This window comes from Crocuta crocuta, unplaced genomic scaffold (assembly GCF_008692635.1).
Source record: "Crocuta crocuta isolate KB4526 unplaced genomic scaffold, BGI_CrCroc_1.0 scaffold28, whole genome shotgun sequence".
Classification (NCBI taxonomy): Eukaryota; Metazoa; Chordata; class Mammalia; order Carnivora; family Hyaenidae; genus Crocuta; species Crocuta crocuta.
The window spans coordinates 546513-571252 of NW_027533256.1; the positions used below are offsets into that span (position 1 = coordinate 546513).

The 24740-nt window shown below is 47.0% G+C and overlaps 1 protein-coding gene across 4 annotated transcripts in view; it reads right to left on the minus strand.

Annotated features, from left to right (window-relative positions):
• KCNMA1 (potassium calcium-activated channel subfamily M alpha 1) overlaps nucleotides 1–24740 on the minus strand; it is a 738944-nt gene that overhangs the window by 497089 nt on the left and 217115 nt on the right. For all 4 annotated transcript variants that reach the window (XM_077746494.1, XM_077746498.1, XM_077746497.1 and 1 more), the window contains exon 2: nucleotides 20255–20416. In XM_077746494.1, the coding sequence (XP_077602620.1) occupies nucleotides 20255–20416 (162 nt within the window). The remainder of the gene's footprint in view (nucleotides 1–20254; nucleotides 20417–24740) is intronic.

Sequence of the window (24740 nt, forward strand, 5' to 3'; positions counted from 1 at the left end):
TGACATAAAATGGCTTGAAGGCACTAAGTCCCAAAACTTATGACCTCTTAGAAAGTCAATATTCATAGCTTAGTCCTGAGCAACTCTATGCCTTTCTGACCTTAGAATTCCAATGGGGTGGAAATGGTTTTCAAATTTCTCTCCAAAGGACTCTGAATTAGACAACCAAAGGAAAGCTGACTTACACCAAGATGGATCTCAAGACCTGATTGGGCTCTTATCCAACATTCATTCAGTCAGTACCAACTCTATTCCAAGAACTAGATGCTGATGATACACCAGTGGTCCAAAGAGACCAAAAAAAAAACAAAAACAAAAACAAAAAAACCCTGCTTTTCTGGAGCTAATCTGGATTCTAGTGGGGATGGGACAGCATACCTATAAATAAAATGAATAAACAGAGCATATACTATATTAGAGAATTATGAGTGTTATAAAGAAAAAAGAGAAAACTGAAAGTAGGAATGATTTAAAATAGGGAGAAAATCTGCTAAGAAATTATTGAAAGTTACAGAAAATACAAGGAAATCTCCTTCAGAAAAAGCATGATGCTTGATGCTAATTCACTATATAAACCTGGGCACATCCCCTGTTCAGCGCTCAGGCCAAGCCTCCTTCTGCCCAGCACTCCCTAAGCTGCCTTCTAGCACCGACATTGCACTTCTCTAAGCAACAGGCAGTGACTGCAACTGAGATGAGAGTCTGCCAAGATCTAATGATTGCAGTCTAAGGTTCAATGACATGAAGAACATGCCACACCCCCAGGGGATCCCCACAAATCCTGCATGGGTGCCTTTGGTCCCAAATAGTCAATTGTGATTTTATTTTCCTCAACTGTTGACTTAGAAGCAACTTAAACTCCAGGCCTTTCTTCCCCTCAGATGCCCTCGAGACGCCCTGCTGATAGGCACACATCCCTACAGAGAGTCAAAAAGTGGGGCTCTGAGAGCAAGGGCACTGGGCTAGCTGGCTTCAAACACCCAGTCCTCCTAGAAGCCCACACGTGAGCACAGCAGGCGTGAGTTCAATTAAGTTAGATCCACCCTAATGAGGTGGCACCCAGCAAGGGTTGCCGATTTGTGGACCTTTTATTCCCTCTTTATTTCCAATGGAGCTGATACAAGCCTCAGGAGATGGCCATTTATCTAGGAAAAGTCATCTTGGGACCATCCAGAGAAAGAAACCCATCCAATAAGCACTCACCACCACATCTGACTAAAAGCTCCCTTTGGGGTGATTTCTTGAGTCTCCGAGTCAGCATCTGGCCTGCCAGAGAAGCAGTGGTGTGCAGGCTGGGGAGGGTCTGGAAGCTCTGGGATCGGCCACTGGCCTCCATGCAATCCCCGAGGTGGGCTGGTCTTCATTAGATTCTCCTACGTGCCAGACACAGTCTAAGTTCCCTACATGTGTCACCTCAACCCATAACCTGTGTTATTCCCATTACACGGACACAGCAATTAAGACACAGTAAAGCAGCACAAAGTTCTAAGGGGGAAGAGAGTAGCCTAGACCCTGTGTTTCACCATCCTTAGTGCAGAGCAGCACTGTCAAAAGAAATATAATACAGGCACATATGTAGTTTTAAATTTCCTAGGAGGCACATCTGTTTGATGCTTAACTGAGTTATTTACAACCATAAGCAGATTTAAAGACAATAATATTCCAAGTCTAGGAGGAAATCTTCAAACTGCTTTCACCTAATGCTCAGATACATCAATTTTCTCGTACATTTTCCTTTAAGGTTACAGTGCTGGCTGCCATTTCCCCACTCTTCCTTCTTCAGAGAGCCTTGCTTCTGTTCTAGGATACTGGTAACTCACCACAAGAGGCTTTGGCCTCACTCCTGTGTCATTTTAAAACAATGACAATAAACAGGTGGATTAACTTTAATAAGGAAGGTTATTTAACCTAAATTAGGTTCTAGATTGGGGTGCCTGAGTGGCTTACGCATCCAACTAACCGATGCGTAACGCATCGGTTACGCATCCGACTTCAGCTCAGGTCATGATCTCACAGTTGTTGGGTTCAAGCCCCGTGTCGGGTTCTGTGCTGACGGCTCAGAGCCTAGAGCCTGTTTCAGATCCTGTGTCTCCCTCTCTCTCTGTCTCAAAAATAAAATAAAACAAACATAAATAAATAAATTAGGTTCTAGATAGACTGTCCAAAATGCTATCATTTCAAGATGTAAACATGATTAAGTATTCAGAATATTTTGCCATCTTTCTTTTCATGCTAACTTTATACTTACAGCACATCTTAATTTGGACTGGCCGTATTTCAAGTGCCCAGTGGCCACCTGAGGTTAGTGGCTCCTGTGTTGGACAGGGCCTAGGTCTAGAGCTTCTCCAGCCTATGCACACTCAGCCAGATCAGAGAACAGCAAGCGATCTGTTTATGAAAGGTGTGTGCGTCACCAGCAGCTCTCCGGGGTAGTCTGGGGTTTACTGCAGGACCCTGCGCAGTGTCTGCCTGTAACGGTTCTAGAGACACATCTCTAACACCCCCACCCTGGGAATTTCCGTCACCATGCTCACAGACAGCAGGAGCTCAGGGTCCTAAAGGAGAGCTCTTCCTGCTGCGACAAACCTTGTGCCTCTATCCCCAACCTGTGGGTCCACCTCCAAACTGAGAGTGACGTCAGCAGTGGAGGTGCAGACGGCTCCTGCACGGCCACTTGGCACTCCCGGGCTGAGCCAATAATAAATAAACACATGCTTACGTGGAAAGAGAAGCGTTGGGGGGAGGGGGGGGGCTGAGGCAAGCACTGGTTGCCGTGGAAACCAGCCAGCCTCACTCCAGACTTCCCTGATGCCTTGATCATTCAATGGCTGATGAGGCCCAGGGGACATTGTCCCTGTACCTCTGGAAGCCTTCCAAACAGGCCCGTTATAATAAAAGTAGACCGAAGAGTGAAGAGTTAAGTACTTTTTCCATCCATCATCACATCCACTTCTTGTCCTCGGTATTACCCAAAGGAGAAGGAAATAAAGGCACCCTTGTCTCAGAGAGAAATGGCTGAAGGGCATCAAGATAGGACAAAAGGGGTGAGGTGGCCCCAAAAAAGGAAGCAATGAAACTGTCCTACCTGTCCACCATGTTAAATGCATGACTGGGCAAAGGGTTACAGCTTCAGGGGTTTACTACCTGCCCAACCTGACATGGGACGCACGGCAACTCCCTGTTTTGATCTTCTATTCCTGGGATCTTCCAATTCATTCGTTCACACCTTTGTTCATTCCTTCACTCATCTTTTTTTTTTTTAATTGAAGTATAATAAACATACAGCATTATATTAGTTTCAGGTGTACAATATCATGATTTTACAATTCTACACGTCTCACTACTCATCAAAATAAGTATACCCATAATCCTCCTTACCTATTTCACCCCTCACCCCCACTAACAACCTCTAGTTTGCTCTCTGTATTTAAGAGTCTGCTTTTTTGTCTCTTTTTGTTTTTTACTTTGTGTATTTGTTACTTAAATTCCACATATGCGTAACAGTGTATGATATTTTTCTTTCTCTGATTGAGTTATTTCACTTAGTATTATACCCTCTAGGTACATCCATGTTGTTGCAAATGGCAAGATTTCATTATTTTTTATGGCTGAGTAATATTCCATTGTGTGTGTGTGTGTATACATATATATGTATATATGTGTATATATATATATACATATATATATGCCACATCTTCTTAATCCATTCACTTATTGATGGATATTTGCACTGCTTCTTTATCTTGGCTATTGTAAATAATGCTGCAATAAACATATGGGTGCATATATCCTTTTGAATTTGTGTCTTCTAAATACCCAGTAGAAGAATTATAGGATCATGTGGTAGTTCTGTTTTTAATTTTTTGAGGAACCTCCATTTTCCAAAGTGGCTACATCAATCTACATTCCCACCAACACTGCACGAGGGTTCTTTTTTCTCTACATCCTTGCCAACACCTATTGTTTGCTCTGTTTTTGTATTTTAGGCATTCTTCCTTCACGTTTTCTTGAATGAGAAGCACCATGGTTCAGACTCAAGAGCCTAAGCCATTGAGTCATAGGAGCCTAGGTTTAAATCCCAATTCTGATACTTACTGGATGTGTGGTCTTACCTAACTTACAAAAAAAATCTCTGTGCCTTGGTCTTCTCATCTATAACATGGGGGTGAGATGAGAATAATGTCTGGTACTTGTCTTCGTATAGTTAGAACCAACATGTCTAGATACAGATTTATATCTCTGTCCTTTCCCCTAGACTGTGAGCTCCTTAAATACTGAAACTATCTCATTCCATTTGGATCATTAACAACTACTGAGCACAAAGCCTGGTACTTCCATATACTCAATAATATCAGTTGAATAAAGAAATGACAAAGTGCTTTCACACGCATTCATTCTCTCTCCATCTCTCTCTCTCTCTCTGTCTTTCTCTCCCCCTTAAATCCTCACATCAATCTGGTTAAGTAGTATTTTAGCTCAGTATAAGACAAAGGTGATAATCATATTAAAACCCATGTTTCCTGTTCTCAAGGAATTTAAGGTTTACTGTATTTATTTAACAAACAATTTACATAATATTTAGTCTGTGCCAACTGCTCTTCCAAGCACTTTATAAATATTAGCTTATTTAATTCTCATAATAACCCTGTGAAGTAGGTACTATTATTGGCCCTGTCACTGGCTCTAGGTCACACAAGTACATGGCAAGACAAAAGTCAAACTCAGCCAGGTTGGCTCTACAGCCAGTGCCCTTAGCCATCCGGCCACTGTCTTTAATAGGGCACACAAGTCACGTGCACAAGTGTAAGTGAATAGTGTACAAGAGTGGTGGGTTACACAGGAAGGAAGACCCCACACTGCACCATAAAGGTGAACAGGATTTGAACACATGGAACACGTGGAGGAGACGAGTGGGAAGCCTGGCTTGCAAGGCAGTGGGGGCCAGCAGATAGGGAGCCCTGGCCATCTGCATAACGAGCCTGGGCTTTAGGACATAAGAAGCTACTAGCGGTGCCTGAAGCCATGGGGAAACCAAAGCAAAGCTGGCTTTAAGGAGGCAAATGGCATCTGGGAACAGCATGCAAAATGGGCCAGAGGGAGGGGATGGGCCAAATGAGGAGAGTGACACAGCAGCTGCTATAATGGAGGAAGGAAGAGACCACAGGGCTTCAACCAGGACAATGGAGGCAGGAGTGTGGGGGGCAAGTCCAAAGGACTCTGCTACTGCCAGGATGTGAAGTATGTGTATCAGTTTCCCACCAAGCACTCAAATCAGAAACCTGTTCTAGGGAGCACTTACAGGGTGCTTTCTTGGCCACCCAGCATCGCACCTGGTTTCTAAAAGTGAGACGTGGAGATCTCTTGAACAGTGCGTGGAAATGTAAGCTAAGCCTTTTGCAGTTGTGCCCGGTTAGCCACTGAAGATAAAATTCAACCTTGACAAAGGATCCCAGTCACCCCAAGCATGAAAGATTGCCTGGTCCAGGCAGACACAGCCCTGTTTGTTACACTGCCCTGCTGATCACAAGCCCAGAATCCAATCCCTGCCCTGGTCTCGCAGCTAACGCAGAGCTCTGTTCCAATCCCCAGTAGCCTAGATGGGGAGGAGCAAGCATTGAGGAATGGATGAGGAGTTTCAGAGTGAATTATGGCCCAAGAGCACCATTTATCAGCCTTCTTCCAAGTTTTACCAATTGTCTGAAATCCTCTATCTGGCCCCAGTTTTGCATAAATTCCTGGAGAAGGCTCTGTCTGGCATCAGAATGAAATAGACTTCAAGGTGCAGCCACAATAGAAAGACTCATAAACCTGGTAAAGAGAACTTTGCTATCACAAAAGCTGGAGTTTTCCTTATTATTTATCTATGGTATTTGAAGCCTTGGAATCCTATTTTCTTCTTTACGGAGGCAATAAAATCTTAGCAAACTTTTATGGTTCCCAGAATACAGCTGAGGACTCTACCCTTGCATCCCTCCAGCCACTCTTGCACACGTTTAAGTTCAAGTCCGGGCAGAAACTGCTCTTGGTCAGAGGCAAAACGTATTTATCTTGGTAAGCACAACCATTAAGATGTGAGCATGAATACCTGAAGAGATAAAAGAGTAAGGGAGAAAACAGGAAGACGGGAAGAAATAGAAGGTAAGGTTTCTGAAGCAAGAGAAGGAATGATGACGCATCAGCCCTCACTGAAATCATCTCACGGAGTGCCAGAGAGTGGAGCAGGGGACGGGCATCCTCAGAGATTGGGGAGTAGAACCCAAGAGGGCACCAGGAGCAAAGCTTTGCAGTGAGGAAGGCTGTGACCAGCACCTACTCTGTGCTTAAGAGAGCTTTGAGAATGGTCCTAACAAATGGGAAAATTGTGCTTGCATTTCTATTTGTCTGTAGAATCACTGTGGACCTGAAATCCACCCCCTCTGCTTCTCCAAACACTAAAGCCAGTCTCCAGATGGAAGAAACTAAAATCAGGCTGCAGCACAAAAAAAAAAGGAAAAGAAAAAGAAGGCTCTTACAGGAAGCTGACAACTTTCTGCTTCTATGGGATCTAACCAATGGAGCTGGGGTATCAAACGCTAGACACAGTCAGGAAACATGGGTTCTTGTCCATATGCTGCTTGGGACTGACTATGTGATCTTGGACAAGCCTCACTTTAATCCCACATGAAGTGAACTTTAGGGAAAATGATCTAGAACAGAGACAGCTAAGGCATAGTAAGGCATAAATAACACTGGTACTGTCGTACCCCCACCCCCACCCACCCCCAGTCACTGCTCGTGGCAGGAATCACTAATCAGTCACAGCATTCTGGAGAGCAGAGTCTCAATTAGTCTTTGCTGCCGAGCCTTGAATCTTCAGCAAAACATTCTCGGAACCACTACCAATTAATCAGAGTGGGCCCAGGAGATGACATGTTCACCAATCTCTGGATCAGATCTCTTCTAATCCTTGAACACCAAAGCCAAAAACTGCTACACGTCACACATATTCTCATTACAAACGCCCTTAACTAAGTCCTGCCTCTCTCTCCTTTGCCTGCTCCCAAGTCTTGGCAGCCAAGGCTATGAAGAAAACATTGGCTTTTAGGTCCTCACTCCGTGTCTGAAGCTTTCAGAGTGACCTTGGGCATTTTTGACCTTGAGCCTCTTTACCTTAAATTCCCCCAGTTCTGCTAAAAAGCTCCTTCCAGGGCCAACATCCCCTCCACCCTCTTAAGGAGTCCATCAAGGTAAAGAATTCTATTTCTTTTCATATGCTTTGAGACCATGGAACAGAAGACAGCCTAGGGAAGTTCAAAGACATTTAATTATTACCGTTGGTTCTTTTGAAAATTATTAAAAGAGCGTGGAATTAGAAATTCAGATTTCCTCCAGATCCCTAAGAACAAACAGCTCGCTTATAAATGGCTTAATGTGTCTGTTTAATGTACACAAAATTATCTTTCGGGAAAGCGGATTGTTTTTCATGTCATTTTGCATCTCTATACCACCTATGGCAACAGGAAAGGGATTCAAGGTCTGACAAAATCTGCTGCAGAAGTAATTAGCACCAGAGGCTGTGTCTGAGAGAAAGTTAAATGAAAGAGAATCTAGTTTCTTATTTATTTCTGGTCTCTCTATCTGGATCTCTCTATCAAACCCCAGGAAAGAGGAGCTGTGTCTTTGGGGGCAGGAAGGATGGCTTGCCTAGCTGCCTCTGTAAGGTTCGTTTGCTGGAGCCTGACCCTGAGCCTCCGCGTACAGCAACTCCCTCTGGACCAGGATGCTATGGAAACCTGCTTTAGCACTGACGTTTTCCGGAAAAACAACCAGATAAACCCACCAGTTTGCAAAGTGGGCACAGATCAGAGGAACAGTGATTTGTAACTTAACACCCAGGAAACCTTTTAGCCCTTACTCTCAAAGGTTCACACAGTCTTTGCTTAAATCATGTTAATTAGAACACTTGAAACAGTCAATTGAGGGTTTGCTGTGGTTGTTTTTTAAACTCATCGAAGTTCACCTAAAACGAAGCTTTATTAGGGGAACTTCCACAATGCGGAGTCCATCAACCCCCCACAGCGTTGGCACCCTTGCTATGAGCCTGGGAGATAGCCTGGTGGCTCCCTTCAGCCCCTGGGGTGCACCACCTTGCTCCAGGAATAAAACAACGGATGTTCGCCACAGGAATCTTCCTCACTGCTCAGCCCCTCCTGGGTGCTTCTGCCACTCTCACTATTTTAAACAAATTGCCTCCTCTACTGACAGGTACCGCTTCTACCGCCAGAAGAGGAACAGACTTCCAGAAACATGGTGACTTCCCTCAGCTGCAGTTCTGGCAAAGCACAGGACAGAGGCTGTATCTAACCCAAGGTCTCCCACCCAGAGGCTGCTCAGTCAGAAAGAAGCCTGCTCATAAAGTCAGTTTTGGTGCTCGTGCGGCTACCGAGTTAGAACATGATCCCCTCAGAGGTTTCCGACTGTTTAAAGCTAACTCAAGGAGGATCCAAGATCAAAATGGTTTATAAGAAGCCCGCATTTCCCCAGGAAGGCCTAGCCTTCGGGATGTGACCGTTCTTCCCAAGGCATCCTTCTTCCCAGCTGACTCCACGCTCACAGGCCCTGCTCCCTCGGCCAGAAGCTTCCCTTTCTGCTTACCGAGATCCATCTGGAAAGAAGTCCAGAAAAAAAAAAAGACTCCTAGGTGAGTGTGAGGTGGAGGCCTTATCACAGAGGGGCTTTCGGATTTTATTTTAAACGACAGGTGCCTGAGTGGCGCCCTTGGTTAAGTATCTGACTCTTGAGCTTGGGCTCGGGTCACAATCACACAGTTTGTGAGTTTGGGCCTCGTATCGGCCCCCTGCTTGGGATTCTCTCTCTCCCTCTCTCTCTGCCCCTCCCCTGCTGGTGCACGCGCTCTCTCTCTCTCAAAATAAATAAGTAAACAAACAAGACATATAGCCAAGGAAGGGCCACATGGGGATGTCATGGCACTGGACTATCTCTTGCTTCTCTTCAGGTACTCCAGCAGGTAAGAAAAAGACGACACTTCTGTCTCCTTTTGAAGCTCTCTCAGTGCCTGGCACATTGCCAGGTGCACTACAGGTCTGAGGTCAATCCCTGCTGCCTTTATGGATTGAAGGACAGTAGAGGGAAAGAGAAAACAGAAACATTTGGTGCTGCAAGGGAATAAACTATTGCTACCCTCTTGTTGTGTTCTTGGAGACCCCAAGACCTTAAAAGGGAATTGACTTGCCTAAGGTCACCAGGAAGGTTACTGCAGAGCCAGGATAAGAACCCAGTTAGTTTTCCGCTGACTGCAGTTCCTCAGATGAAAGAAATTGATTGTCACCTCTCCTCTTATTTCTCGAATTGATCTCAAACACTATCACCAATCCCCGAAGCCCAGAGAGACACACCCCATGAACCTAGGTGAGCAAACTGTTTGCCTTTTTTCTAATGATCTAAGCTTTCCTCCTGGACAGGTCTAAGGTCACCAAGTTGCCCACCTCATAGCTCCAGAGGTAGACAATAACCTTATGGCAACTTCCCCAGGAGGCCACATGGGTGCCTGTGGGATTAGGCAGCTCCTGAAAGCAGCCCCTTTCCTTTGCAGGAAGTTCTTTTCCACCCTTGGGGCACGATCCCTGAGAGAAGGCCCTGTGAGTGCCCAGCGGATATAATTAGCTCCAGATAGATCTAGCATGACACACAAGGAGAAGGGCCTGGATCCCTCCCAGTGGGATTCCAAACCCCACGCCTTCCTGTGCAAGTTGGGGCCCAGAGACGGACAAGCCTAGCGGGTTCCTGTGGCAGCCCGGAAGCCAGCAGACTGCCCTCTGAAACGCCACCCTATTGTGATTCCGCCTCCGTTTCAAGCTATTTTTAATGTAAGTGAAGCCTGAATTTGAGGGAAGGTAGTGTGGGAATAGGGTCTTTTCTTCCTCTCCCTCTTTCAGTGAGTTGCTCCCTGTTTGCCTTAGGACAGTCACTTCACCAAGAGCTACACACAAGCTAAAAAGAGAAATGGGAAAAAGGTCAAAACTCAGCCTGTTTGCTAAGGCAGGCTGGGAACGGTTCTAGAAAGCTGAGGCCTTCTCAACCCTTCAGGGGAATCTGCTAGACCCTGGATTCTCCACAGGTGCAAGAAACCAGTATGACCAGTGCATTCACTTTCTGGATTCACCCATGTTCAACAAACAAGGAAGGCCCAGAGGTCTGCTTGCCCAGGGAAGAGGCACATACAGTTGACAGGTGCCCTAGGGGCAGACCTGTGTCCCAGCAGGTTTGGGAACTGGGAACCAAGCTTCCCAGCTTCGTCGTGATCTTCCACGTCAGCACCAGGCCAATTTTATGAACTAAAATTAACTGGATGAGCAAAGAGATGGGCCTGGTGCTTTTTAAAAGGCCTGAGTGTGTTTAATGGAGATTTCAAGTGGCCTAATTCCTTAAGAAAGACAGACAAGCAAATGTTCTGCCCTAGGCCCCTCACTACTCAAGTTCTAGAGGACATAGTTTGCAATAAAATGTCCAGGGCAAACGGTGGGCTTCTGTTGTTGTCACTCCCCTGACGCAGTTGTTTTTCTGAGGAAAGCCTCATTCTGGACCCACACCCTAAAAATGGGGCTTCTAGTGCACCAAATTGGGATGTTTGGGGCCTGTAGGCACGAGTCAGTCTGCCTCCTCCTAAACATAGCCTCGTAAACTAAACTTGGAAGCATCAGCTTGCGTGTGGTCCCAAGTGTGACTTTCCAAGCACGTGCCCTCGGCAACGACAACGGCTGGCGACTCTGTCATCAGCATCATCTCTATTTTTGAGTCTCCCTGCTCAGCGAACTTCCATACAGCTGACATGGAGGCTCCAAGGAGAGTCTCAGTCCACTGGGGAATTTTTCTGGCAAAGAGGGTCTGCTAAACCATCGGCATCCTCCAACGGCCCTGGGAGAAGAGCCAAGCAAGAAAACTCGCCCAGCACAAGATGGTGGCTCCAAATACAGACCTTCCATTTCCGACAAAGCCTCCAGGGGGGTGCCAGCTTTCACTGGTTGGGGAACAGAGAAGCTAGTTTAACATTATTCGTAGAAACCCATTTGCTCAGGGCCCTTGGTCCAGCAGCAGGGACACACAGGATGTGTGATCGGGACTAGAAGTGTCGGGCTTCCAGGCTTATCCGAGACTGATGGAGAGGTCATGGGCTCTGATTTATGATGAAACTACTTCAAAAATCGTGTCACCCCGAGCATTGTAGCAAAATGCAGACATAACATTTGCACTTTCAACACGTTGGATGATTTCACTTTGCAAGTTTTGCTAGAAGAACCAACATGTGTCCAGTGTCTTAAATAACGTCTGATACCCAGCAGATCCTCCAGGAATGTTTGAAGGAATGAATGAAGAGCTCAAAGGAGATGCCTTGCATGTACAGCAGAATCTGTGTCCTCTCCTGGTGACAGCACACTTCCCTGCATCCTTCCAACAGACTTGTAGCTGCTGCCCGACCAAATGAATGTTCAAGACGCCTCCCCACATACCAGGGATGATGTGTTCTCTGAAACCATCTCTGTGTCTGGCAGCCTCGCCCCACTCCAGGAAGAACTAGACATGGGGACCACAGCGAGTGCACTTGACCTCCTTTTTACTAGACCCATTTGTCATCCTGCCAAGACATTTATTCTGGCACACACACCTACAATGTATGGCTCCAAGGGTGGACCTCAGCCAGGTCCGGAGCCTGCATGAAGTGAGAATTTCCTGGCCGCCTTGACATTAGTGAGTCAGGCTGGCATGAGCCAGCTTCAGAAATGACAGGGCCTGAACTGTGTGCATGGAGCAAACATCATCAGCTGGCCAGACCCAAACCACGGCCTGCCTGAGATTCTTAGACCATGGCCATGCCCAGAGCTGGTTCGGCATTCTGAGAGATCGTCTGACTCTGGTGAGGTCCAAAGGCTGTTCTGTCTCTGTTGCAGGAAAGGGTTTATCCTCCACTCTCTACATCTCCACATTGGCCCATTTCCTCCATGGCGTGTCACTGGGCTCAGACAACAGTGACAAACATAATAATAGCTAATGCTTAGTAAGCACCCACCATGTAATAGCCACTCTCCTAAATATCAAATATGCATCGATGTATCATGTCCTTACACCATTAAGAAGCAGGGACTATTACTAAGCCTAGACAGATAAAGAACCTGGGGCACCAAAATGGAAGCAACTAGCCCGGGGTAAAAGCCCTAGAGGGTGGCAGATCTGGGACTCAGTAGAATAGCTGCAGCATCTGGGTTCCTACCATGCACAAGAGCCCTCAGCATCCTTTCCTGAGGATGCGTGTCCCAGGAAGAGAAGAAAGAAGGATGCTGGGGATGCCAAGTGCTCTACCTATCCTCCTTGTTGGTTCCAATCAAATGAGGAAAAGACATAAAGAGCCAGATGAAAATCAAAAGAGAGTAGGAGCCCCAGGTCAGATAATGCTGGCTTAGCAAAGGGGCAGGGCTCCTGGTTCCCAGCCCAGACACAGAGGCTGAAATAGAAAGAACAGAAGCAAGGGTGAAGGAAGCAAGGGAAAGACCTGCCTTATTTATCAGACATCTACTTTGTGCTACATTCAATCCTGTGTGCTGGGGAACACCAATAAAGGTAGTGCACAGGACAGACGGATGAAGGGATATAGGTAAAGGAATGGACAGATAAGGTGGGAGGACAACCTAGGCACCCGCTCCCCTCATAAAAACCCCAGAGGAGAGCGGCTACGGGGCAGAAGAACCTGCCACCAGAGCCCAGAGGCCCCTGGGAGCCAAAGAGAAACAGCCTAGATGAAGCAGGCTGCTCCTGAGCGAGAAGGTTCTTCCTCTTCCCAGAGCCGTCCAAGGATTCACTTCTGAATTTTCACATTTTCACAGGGGAGGCCAGAGGAGCCAACACACCAACCTGTAAAATTAACAGCTGCTCTTTATAGAATGCACTGGAGAGGCTGGCTCACGGAGCACATGGCCTGCAGACCAGCAGGGTAGACTAGCAGCCAGTGTGGCCGAGGCGCCTGGCTTACAGGCCTGAACCAGGTGTGCCCTCCATGGCAGGGTCTGGACGCTGGGCTGCTGGGCAGGGCCTGGGGTGGGCTTGAATGCAGGGGATGCAGGCAGGTAGAGATATAGGGAATGATCCTGCCACAGAATTCCCAGACACATTCCACTGACCTCGGGAAGGGGAAATCCATAAACTGAGCCAGTCGGGAACCTGCTGTAGAACTTGGAGGCCCACCTGGCTCTGGCCTCTGTCTCCCCATCTCTGCCACATCATTTGCTTTAGACTGTGAAATAAATGTCTTCCTGAGGGGCTAGATGGTACACCTAATCCATTGTGCTATGGAGAACCATGGGGCCGGGCCTGCTGACTGCTTGGACACAGTCCTGGAGCAGAGGGGAACTTAATGGTCTAGTTCAGGGGCTGGCGAGCTTTTTCTGTACAGGGCCAGACAGGAACTATTTTAGGCTGGCGGGTATTTTGGACTCTGTGGATACTACTCAATTCCGCCGTTGCAGCACGTTGCAAAAGCAGCCACAGACAATATGTAAATGAGTGAGCATGGCTATGTCCCAATAAAGCTTTGTTTATGAACACTGAAATTTGAATTTCATATAATACCACATGTCACAAAATATTCTTCTCTTGATTTTTTAAAACACCATTAAAAATGTAAAAACCATCCTTAGCTTGTGAGCCGTACAAAGCAGGCAATGAGCTAGATTCGGCCCGTGGGTTACAGTTTGCCAATGCCTGGGCTATTTAAGTGTTTCCCAAAGTGCGTTCTTTATGATGCCTTACAGGTGTTTCATGTGGAAAGGGTTCCATGGTGAAACAGGAATGGGCAATGCTGGGCAAAGCAAAGTCTTTCTGCCTTCTTACTGCAGGACATCTTTGAAACTTATACATTGATATGCATCGACAATCTCATAAAAGGGAGAGAAAGGAAGTCTGTCTAAGTTCCAGGGAACCATTTTTATCCAAGAGCATCTCCTAGATCTAGTTTTCTGTAGAACCTAATTAAAGTAATGAGGATGAAGTCCGACCAACTGTCAGCAACAGCACCAAATGAGATCCCGCCTCTCTTTGAACATCTCCAGTGACAGACAGCTCACCACCTATCATGAGTGCCTGCTGGATTCAGTGACTTCTGCGACTCACGGTTTCCCACCCAATGGTGCTGCGTCACCAGTAACAAACCTAGCGCAGTCTAGTACATCTTTCGACAGGTGAAGACGACATTTCATGTTTAATGATATAAAGAAAGCACACCTCCCTTGACTTACCGATTCATATCCGAAATATAAACTCTGCCATGCATTTCCCTTAAATAAGTCTCTCTTAGGGGAGTTAAAAAAAAAAAAAAAAAAAAACACTCAAACAAAATCTCAATTTACTCCCAAGTGCACAGACAGCAGGATCCACCTATTTACTATGAGAACATTCTTACTAAGGATGCAGGCCCATGACACCACTGGTCTTTCTGCCACACAGGACATTTGTAGATGACATAAAAATTTTATGCAGGTTTGCCTAAAATGCAGTAAAAGGGGGGAGGGGGCATGGAGGAGAGGGAGACAGAGATGGAAATGTGAGCTGTGCGTGAATTTGCCACCAGGCAGCCCTGCAAAAGAAAAGTAGAGGATGCTGATGAGAAATGTCAGCAGCACCATGAGTCACCTAAAGGGAGAAATGAAGGCAATAAATGTCACATATTTGACTAAGTATATGCCCATGCGCACCTCCATCTCGTTCAACTAGTCCAATTTCATGTGCAAATGGCCCAGCAGAGAACGTGTCTATTTAACTCTATTAAACCAATAGGATTATTTCTATCTGAAAGGCGTAGCTGATACATATTTTCTTTTGGGCCCTAGGAGATAAAGAGAGAACGGCCCAGCCTATGTATATAATGTTAATGTAAAATGCCACACATGCGATGTTTTGGGGAAGATAAAGGGAAAGACTGGTGTTTTTCTTTCTCCTTCTTTAATAAATCATCCCAATGACAGTAAAGCAAGTAGCCTATCTTCTCAGTTCATGGATTAGATTTATATGTTTCCCAGAGCAATATTTAAATGTAGTGGCATGGGAAATATGGGGGAAATAACCAAAAAGAGTGAATTCTATGAGTTCTATCTTTGCTCAAGGAGCTGATGATTGTATAGGCAAAACCAGTCTTTAAAGAGAAGCACAAAGCACTGAATGTGTAAAGGGACTGAGCTTCAGCCCAGGCAATGCAGATTCTGCCGCTCACACCTAGAAGTGAGGCCATGGTTGGACATGAGACAGAGTTTTTTCTTAGGGATATGGCCTGAGATCAATGTAGAAATTAATATGAATATTTAGAAACAAGATGCTTAACAGAGATGGGGTGAGGATATGTATGTGTCTGTAACTTTCCTCATTACAAATGGGTTCTCCAGGACTGTCACTCCTGTGCTGTATAACCTTAGAAAATTCCTTCCTAAGGAAGGCCTTCTAATTTCTGTCCTTCAATTCCTTTATTTACTAAATAAGGAATTGAATAGACCATGGCCACAATCTATGCCTATGAAAAAGGATCTGGCCTATCACCTATTTTCATAGTTTTATTGGAACACAGTCACACTTATGTATTGTCCATGGCCTCTTTCAAATTACAGTGGTAGAGCTGAGTAGTTGTGACAGAGTCCCTATGGTCCGCAAAGCCTAAAATCTTTACTATCTGGCCCTTAACCGAACACCTTACCAACCCTGAACTAGACTATCTCCAGTACTGATTTTGGCTAATGATTCTATAAAGTACAACCAAACAATACAAAAGCCTGCTCGGTTTCTTGCCCACTTAACTATACTGCCTTATTCTTAGAAAGATTTAGTTTAGTTCACAAAGCTGTAATGGAGCACATAGCCGCATACATGTAAAGTCTGAATAGGAGAGAGTAAGGAAATCAGGACAAAGGGAAAAATGAGCAAAGAAACACAGACGTGAAGTCAGAGGGGTGTGAACATGTAGACTGTAAATCCTGAGATGCTGTGTGCTTTCAGTGGCCACGAACTTGGCTCTCAGAAGCCACTACACGGAGAGGGCCAGGATCCCTTTCCCAACTTACGGTGTTCGCTGAAGGCCCGCAAGAAGACCTCAGCAATCCCTGGCACAGAGAACCACTTATCCCCAGAGTCTGTGCATAAAAGGGGTAACAGGAGATGGAGTGAAGCCCCAGAAACACCCAAACAGCTAGGAAGTATCTCCATGGCATTTACTGCCCCTGAAATGTACCTCAGTGTGGGCCAACCCCAAGTCCCAAAGCAGATTTTGTCCTCAGTTCTTCCAGCACATTCCCCAATTCTGAAATAAGCGTGCACCCTTTTTATAACCAGAAAATGATCAATATTTTTAATTTTTTAAAAAGATAAAGGAAGGGCACCTGGGGTGGGTCAGTCCTTAAGCATCTGACTTCAGGTCAGGTCATGATCTCATAGTTCGTGAGTTAGAGCCCCACGTCGGCTCCGCACTGACAGCTCGGAGCTTGGAGCCTGCTTTGGATTCTGTGTCTCCCTCTCCCTCTGCCCCTCCCTTGGTCGCTCTCTGTCTCTCTGTCTCTCAAAAATAAATAAACATTAAAAAAAATTTTATTGATAACGGAAGCAGTAACCCTTGACAGCCTGGTGTCCACTTTGATGCTGACCCCCTCCACCGTGTGCTCCAAGAGAAGGCGCTATCCAGTCTTGCTGTTCCTATGAAGCTAAGCCTGACTACCATGGTGGGAGCACCAGGCAGGTATTTTGAGACCCAATGCTCCAGGTGTGAACCACAAAAAGCACTGGGGAGTGGTGACTATCATTCATCCTTATTCCCACTGAGCTCGACAACCTTATATCTAGTCTATCAATATAAATAGTTCACACCCTAGATCTCTGTTACTCATCACCTTATGCCCAGGGCCTAGAATAGTGTCTGGGGCAGGTGAGAAATAAGCATTTGCTGAATGAATGATGTGCTCGTCTGAGAGATCCCAGACAGCAGGTGAATCTACAGATGTGCTGGGGTCGTCTAGAGAATCTTCCCCAATCTGGGCCTTACCCACAATTCCTCACTTTGAGACTCTCGCCTGTGACAATGAGACAGGTAAGGAAGGGGCTCAGGTGTGGCAGCCAAGCTCCTGAAGCCATGTGTCCAAAAAAATTAAACATCAAATAAGGGAACTCTGAACAGCTGGGTGTCTAGTCTTGCTTTAATCCCATTGTCGCAAGGATAAACATTTGGACAGCTCCAGACAAACACAGCTTTGGGTTCGGAACAGACAGAGCTGCTTTGTCGTGCGCACGGAGACTTCTGTGTGAAATATGCTCCTCACTCAGAGCAAAGACCCGCCTTCCCCTAAAGGAGAGGCCTGTTCCGAAGGTACTGAGACGCCCGCTCTCTGTGTGCAGTGGCATCAGGCCTGCTATGTGTGGGCCAGACCAGCCCCGGCAGGACTTTCTCCAAGGAGACCTTCAGAGAGCAGCTGGCATCAGGGGCAGAGAGGCGTAGGCAGGCTGTGCTCATCCATGCAAATGTTAAGCGAATCAGGCCAAACCGCCTCAGGACCTAACTGGCTCAGACAGTAATGTCAAAATGTCACAGCCAAAGCGACAGCTGACAGTGGCTTAGGAAAAGAAGAGGCATTATCTTTGCTGGGGAACTCATGACACAGAAAGAGCACTAGACAGGGAGTCCAGAGGGCTGCAGGTACGAGCCTGGCTCTGCGACTTGAGGCTGTATGTTCTTCGGTAAGTTACTGCCCTTCCTATGCCTTGGGTTCCTCAAATGTAAACTGGAGACAAATCCATTGATAAGACTGGCTTGCCTGCTTCCTTGTAATGAATCCCGACAACACAACAGCAAACAGGAGAGACGGAACAAATACAACATGGCCCTTGCCCTTCAACCTAATCATAATGCACAGTGCCTCACACAGAGCCTGGCTTACCGGAGGCTCTCGATAATGTCACTGTGAGTAGGAGTATCTACGTAACTATTGGTGCCCTTGGCCTCTTAGTTCTGCTTCTGCAGCACCACCCACATCCACCCACGTGCCTGCACTGCACGGTGCTCGTTGAGGCCTTGCTGTGGCGGGTCCCCTGTGGTCATCTGCTCTCGGTCTGTCCCCAGCGCAGTAGCTCACTGTCCTGACGGATCCTAGCACGTCGTGCTCCCGCCTCACCAATCTGCTCCTTACTTGTCCCCTTGTATTTCTCTCTGTACAACCACCAATCACAATGGCCCTCCCTCAAAATCTCCTTTTCCTACAAAATTCAGTCCGCATTCTTCAGCTGGGCATTTGAAGATCTGACGAGCTGCCGCCAGCCCATCTTCCTGGTCTTCCATCCCCTCAGTCTGGACCTCAGTCCCTCTGTGTTCCACGCCCTTTCTCTGCTGCCACTGTTCCCTCACTCTTTGGGATGACCCCCTCTACTGGGTGGACATTCAAGATGCCAGCTCACAGTTCAAAGCTCATCTCAGATGCTCTCCGTTTTGTTATGTATTATTTAGGTATTCTTCTCAGCTTCTGTCCTACTAAGTGGTCCTTTTCTTGTTTTCAAGCTCAGGGATGCTTCTATCTCTGATATCTTCTCTGTCATCAAGCATGTGCTCAGTTCATCTTGAAATGGGAGTTTAGCTCAAAGGCTCCTCCCTGTGAAGCGACACAAAGGCTTTCTTGATGGCCCCTAGGTCCCCACACTCAGCACCCCCTACGCACACCCACAGGATGCTTGTACTCAGCATTTCTTCTTCATACATTCTTTCAATAACTTCCATCCATGGTACAATGGAAGTAGATCATTCCTTGTTTTCCACAGGGCCACAAAAGAACGCCTAGCTGAGTCATCCTAGTGACTCTCGGCTGCTGCCGATGGAGATAATCAGAGCTTCTACGGTGGCCATGTGGAAGCGACCGGCATCGCATTCGTGCAACCAAACGGTCTGCTGTTCCTTGCCCACCATCACGAGCACCGGGATAGCATGTGCTGCCTGCATTTCTTTCCCCATGAATGCCCAGACCCAGAATTCACCCTCCATCTGCTTCCCAGAGAATCCACTCATACACAAGCACCAAACAGCAACAGAGCCTTTACTGCAGAAGACTGTGCAGGGAGGTGAGGATGGAGGTAACACAGCACAGGCCGTGGCAAGCGACCTACAATTCCGCATTAGATGCTTCTGTGCCACCTGGTCTCTCCTGGGTCCTACAGACCCGGGTTGTCCTCCTCCATGCAGCATCTGGCCTCACCGATTGCTCTCTCTCCTCTCCAGAACCCCAGCTTTAAACCTCTCCCATTTCTATGGTGCCAGCAATTAACATCAGCCACGGCTTCCAGACTTTCCAGAAGGCTCGGCTGCCAAAAGCTCACTCAGTTAACAGAACCTTGTCCTCCTTGATGACTTTGGCCACCACCTTTGTGATGTGAGCATGACATTCACTGTCATAGTCCCTCCCTCAACAGTTTGCGAGATATTTATCCCAAACATAACGTAGAGTTCTCCCCAAGAAGGATTCTGGTGGGTGAAACTTTTCCCATCTCCTCACACCTATTGTCACCTCCTCACTGAACTCTCACCATGAAACACCTTGGGTGTGGCACCTATCTTCCAATGGCCCTGCCTGATCTTTGATTTACCCAGCTGTCAGGACACTCCTATTCAATCTTTAAGCCCAATGAGTCTTGACCAAGCCTCAGCTTCAAGCCCAGGAAGGGCAGCCCGTACAAAACAGCTTCCAGAATCGTAACAAGAAATCATTTGGAATGCAGCTTCCTTCTCAGGGAAACTCCTGACCCAGAGCAGACCTGACAGAGTGAACGGGCATATATTGAGCACTCTATGCATCCTGGCATTTATCATTTATGGGCTCTCGGTGGAATTCTGAGCACACAGTTCTCTGACTCGCTTCTCCTCTCCAAGATTATCAAGCTGTGTGCATGCATGTGTGTCTGTGCACATGGGTGTCTGTGTGCACGCCTGTGTGTGCATGCATGCACACACCTACTCTGCTGGCAGAAGGTATGTTCTATATCCTCCTCAGTGTACCCTCTTTGCCCCAGGTGCTGGCCCATTCTGCAGATCTCCCTCACACTCCTGGCTTATGTGCACAGAGGAGCCAGCCTCTACCCCATGACCCGCTATTCACCCCCATTCCCCAATAGTCAGTAGGCTACAGAAGACCCAGGAAATATGGTGGGATCATGGGCCAGACAGCAGGCCTCCCTGAGGAGGAAGCAGTTGGAGACTCACCAGGACTCTGCCAGTTAGTGTCTGGGCAGAGATCATCACCCCCGCCCAGTCCTTCACAGAGGTCATCCAGCCGACCTCGGCTGCCACTGCCTCCTCTTTTTCGTCCACTGGCTTGAGAGTGCCGTCCGCCTGGCTTGAGCCATTGTTAATCTTCTGGGCCTCCTGGCAACAGAGAGAACAGGGTTGAGAACAGGAACCAACTGGATTTCGTAAACACAACCTACCCAAAAGAATCAGAGTTGGAAAGGTCCTGGCTGATGAGGATGTTGGCTTGAAGGTACATGGGGTGAGGAGCTGGGACAGACTATGGCTTTGATTTTTTTTTTTTTAATCTTTTTAAAAAGAGTCTTTATTTCCTCTTAAAATATCTTTGTGAAAGAAAGAAGAATGAAATTATTCTCTTTCCACTTGAAAGGAAAAAAACCACGAAGCTCAGCAGGGAAAACATCCTGTCTTGGGTCATGGAGGGACTACAAAGAGGTGAGGTTGGCATGATGCCCACCATTCACCCCCTTCTCACAGGAGCACCCTATCTTCCTGCAGGAAATCCCCATCTACTCATCTCGATCTATGTAGTTCAAAAGGAACTGAAGGCCCACGCTGGTCCCAGGAATGGAGACTCCATTCCATCCCTCAAGCAACAGAGATTGAGCCAGTGATGGTCACATGACCCATGCCAACCCAATACAATTCAAGCCTGGGACTTTTGCTGGAAAGACTAGGAAAGGCAACCCTTCCCTGAGAATAAAGCCACCACAGAGGAAACTAGGAGACGTGACAGAATACTAATGTCATCCTTTGAACACCTGAATCCAACTCTACCTGAAATCCACACCAGAACTTTGTTAATAACATTTTTTAAGTGTTTTATTTACTTTTGGGAGAGCACAAGTGGGAGAAGGGCAGAGAGAGGGAGGACCAAGGATATGAAGCAGGCTTCCTCACTGACAGCAGTGAACCTGATGTGGAGCTCGAACTCACGAACCGTAAGATCATGACCTAAGCCAAAGTCAGACACTCAACTGACCGAGCCACCCAGGCACCCCCAGACCTTTTTAATTACAAAAGAGAATAAATTTCCTTTCATGGTTAAAAACATGCTTCAGGAAACAAGGTTGACCTCTTCAGATAACTGAGCCCCACATGGGGCCCTAAATTGCACACTTTTGTACACAACGTGCCCTTTGCCTAAAACGTTCTTTTCCCACAGAAGGTCACAGCTTACTCCCTCACTTCCCACAAGTCTTTGCTCAAATACCACCTTTCAGTGAAATCTTCTCTGCCTAGCCTTTGAAAATTCCAACTCTACCTGGGTGGTTCAGTCAGTTAAGCGTTTGACTTCAGTTCAGGTAATGATCTCACAGTCCGTGAGCTCAAGCCCTGCATCAGGATCTGTGCTGACAGCTCAGAGCCTGGAGCCTGCTTCGGATTCTTTGTCTCCCTCTCTCCCTGCCCCTCTCCTCCGCAGTGGTGCTCTCTCTCTCTCTCTTTCTCTCTCGCTCTCGCTCTCACTCTCACTATCTCTCTCGCTCTCGCTCTCACTCTCTCTCTTGCTCTCATTCTCTCTCTCGCTCTCACTCTCTCTCCTTCAAAAGTACATAAACATTTCAAAAAATTTTAAATTCCAACAGCACCACCTTTTGGTTTTATTTTTTACTTACAGTCTGCCTCCCCTACCAAGTGCTGTANGCAGTGGTGCTCTCTCTCTCTCTTTCTCTCTCGCTCTCGCTCTCACTCTCACTATCTCTCTCGCTCTCGCTCTCACTCTCTCTCTTGCTCTCATTCTCTCTCTCGCTCTCACTCTCTCTCCTTCAAAAGTACATAAACATTTCAAAAAATTTTAAATTCCAACAGCACCACCTTTTGGTTTTATTTTTTACTTACAGTCTGCCTCCCCTACCAAGTGCTGTACCCTGAGTGCCTAAAAGCGTGCCTTGCATACAGGTGGCTCTATAAACACGAATGAATAAGTGAAAAAGTGTCATGAGAACCAGCCCTTCACAATGTGCTTAGGACTACCAAGCAAAATACAGGACACCCAGAGAAATTTGAATTTCAGATAAACAACATATTTTTTACACAGCACACAGTTATACTAAACACATACTCATTATATAAAATTTAAATTTAAATGGCCCCCCTGCTCAAATACCTACTGAGATTATTTCTGCAGGTACAGATGTATAAAAAGATGCCAGCAAACTATATTCACCATTTAAAACCTTAAAATTAATTTTCAAGAGGCGCCTGGGTGGCTCAGTTGGTTAAACATCTGACTCTTGGTTTTGGCTCAGGTAATGATCTCACAGAAAGTGAGTTTGAGCCCGAAGTCTGGCTCCACGAGTTTGGGATTCTCTCTCTCCCTCTCTGTCCCTCCTCACTGCACGCTCTCTCTCTGAAAACAAATAAACTTTTCTAAAAATTCATAAAACAGAATTAATTTTCAAGGCAAACAGGCACTGGAGACATTGTGAGCTGGAGCACAGGAGAGAAACCAAGACAGAGGTGAAAACTGTTGTCTGCAGTGAGTGGGGACGGGGCAGAGTGAGGAAGGTAGAGCTGAGCGGCACGGGATGAGTCATCCTCCTGGGGACTCGCAGGCAGGAAGCTGCTCCTGACACAGGGTCCTCCCTTCTGGCCTCCACGGCTCAGAGAAGCAGGAAGGCACAAGGAGCATCAGCACTGGGTGCTCATGCTGGAGTTCTAAGTGTATTAGGCCCCAGGGAGCTGGAATCGCCTAAGAGGAGGCTGTAGTTGGGGAGCCACAGAGTGGGCACATTTGGTGCCACTTGATGACATCTGTGGAGTCTGCTGCCCAAACCAATCTCATTTGGCCTGTTAGGAACCTATGTCTTGACCTAAGACTTGACTATGTCTTGACTATGTGGAGATTCAGCCCAAGTGAGTGTCCTGTAAATGACAATGGTCCTGACCCAGAGGCCCTTACTAGGAGCCTTGGTAACTGAAGGTGTAGATTCAGCTCTCTTGTCCCCTGGGACCTCCCCTGTAAGATGGGGACAATGTGGCCTGTCCCACTGGCATTGGCGGGATTAAACAGTACCCAAAGGCACACACACACTTTCAGTTAATTGGTGCTACCACCTCTCGCCTCTCCTTGAGCCATGACACTCTAAAGCAGTGCTTCTCAAGTTCAAGTGGGCATTAGAAGCACCGGGAGGCCTTGTTAAAACAGAGTGTTGGGGCTGCATTTCTTTTTCTTTTTTTTTTTAATATTTTTATTTTATTTCCAGGAGAGAGAGAGAGAGAGAGAGACAGCGTGAGCAGGGGAGGGTCAGAGAGAGAGGGAGATACAGACTCTGAAATAGGCTCCAGGCTCTGAGCTGGCAGTCAGCACAGAGCCCGACGCGGGGCTCGAACCCACGAACCGCGAGTTCATGACCCAAGTGAAAGCCGGGCGCTTAACCGACTAAGCCACCCAGGCGCCCCTGGGGCTGCATTTCTAACAAGTTCCCAGAGAATACTGATGCTGGCAGTCTGGGAACCCCACTTTGAGAACCACTGTTCCTAATCATGCTGGCACGGCTTCATCATTCCTGCCCTGATCTGAAATGGGACACAGATCTTAACCCCCAGCTCTTTCCCAGCTTCCCCCTTCACCCAGGACAGAACCACCTGCTTCTCTCAGGACTAGAGAATGTGGGTGGACAAGGAAGGGGTGGGAACAGAGCAAAGCCCTCCAATCAGAGGCTCTTGTTTCTCCCCCTGAGCAGCGCCCCCCAGCCATGTGTCAAAGCTGGTCCATGGCCGCAGGCTGCTCCTCAGCCTGGGGCCCACAGCCACCCCGCAGGCCTTCAGACCTTGGTAGAGAGAAGGAACAGGAAAAAGGCCGGGAGGCTGGGAGTCTTCCACGGTCACTGTGGTTTCAACACATCAATAATTCAGAGCACAAGAGGTATTTCGCAGATGATGCCCTTTTGCCAGCCTTCTTAACTATTGTTTTACAAGGCATTCATTATTTTAATTACTTTATGATAGGCAAGGACAAACAGAGACCAAGGAAAGATAATGCCCTTGTTATTATTTGCTTACACTAGATGCTGTGGGCTTAATTACCACATGTGGGAGGCAGGGCTAGGGCAGGGGCAGAGCCTGATGAGACTGATGCCAACCTGCAGAGCCTGATGCCAGCCGGCCAGGTTAGCCATTGTTGGCCTGGGGGAAAGGCCCCTTCCACCTCTGACCTTCCTCTGGCCAAAGCACTTCTCACTGGGATCAGGTACAACCCCACGCTCTGGAGAAAAGAGGGTAGAGGCCCAGGGATGAGGCTGTATCCTGTAGACACAGCAGGGAAGGAATGGTAAGGGACAGTACCCAGGATCATAGTGACTGGCCACCATTTATCAAGTCAGAACTGGGCACCAGCAACTAAAAATTTAGTGTTTTCCATATATGATTTGCTTAGGGCTTATAATAAATCCAACAAGCAGGTGGAATCATCCCCATTTTACAGACAGGGTAACTGAGA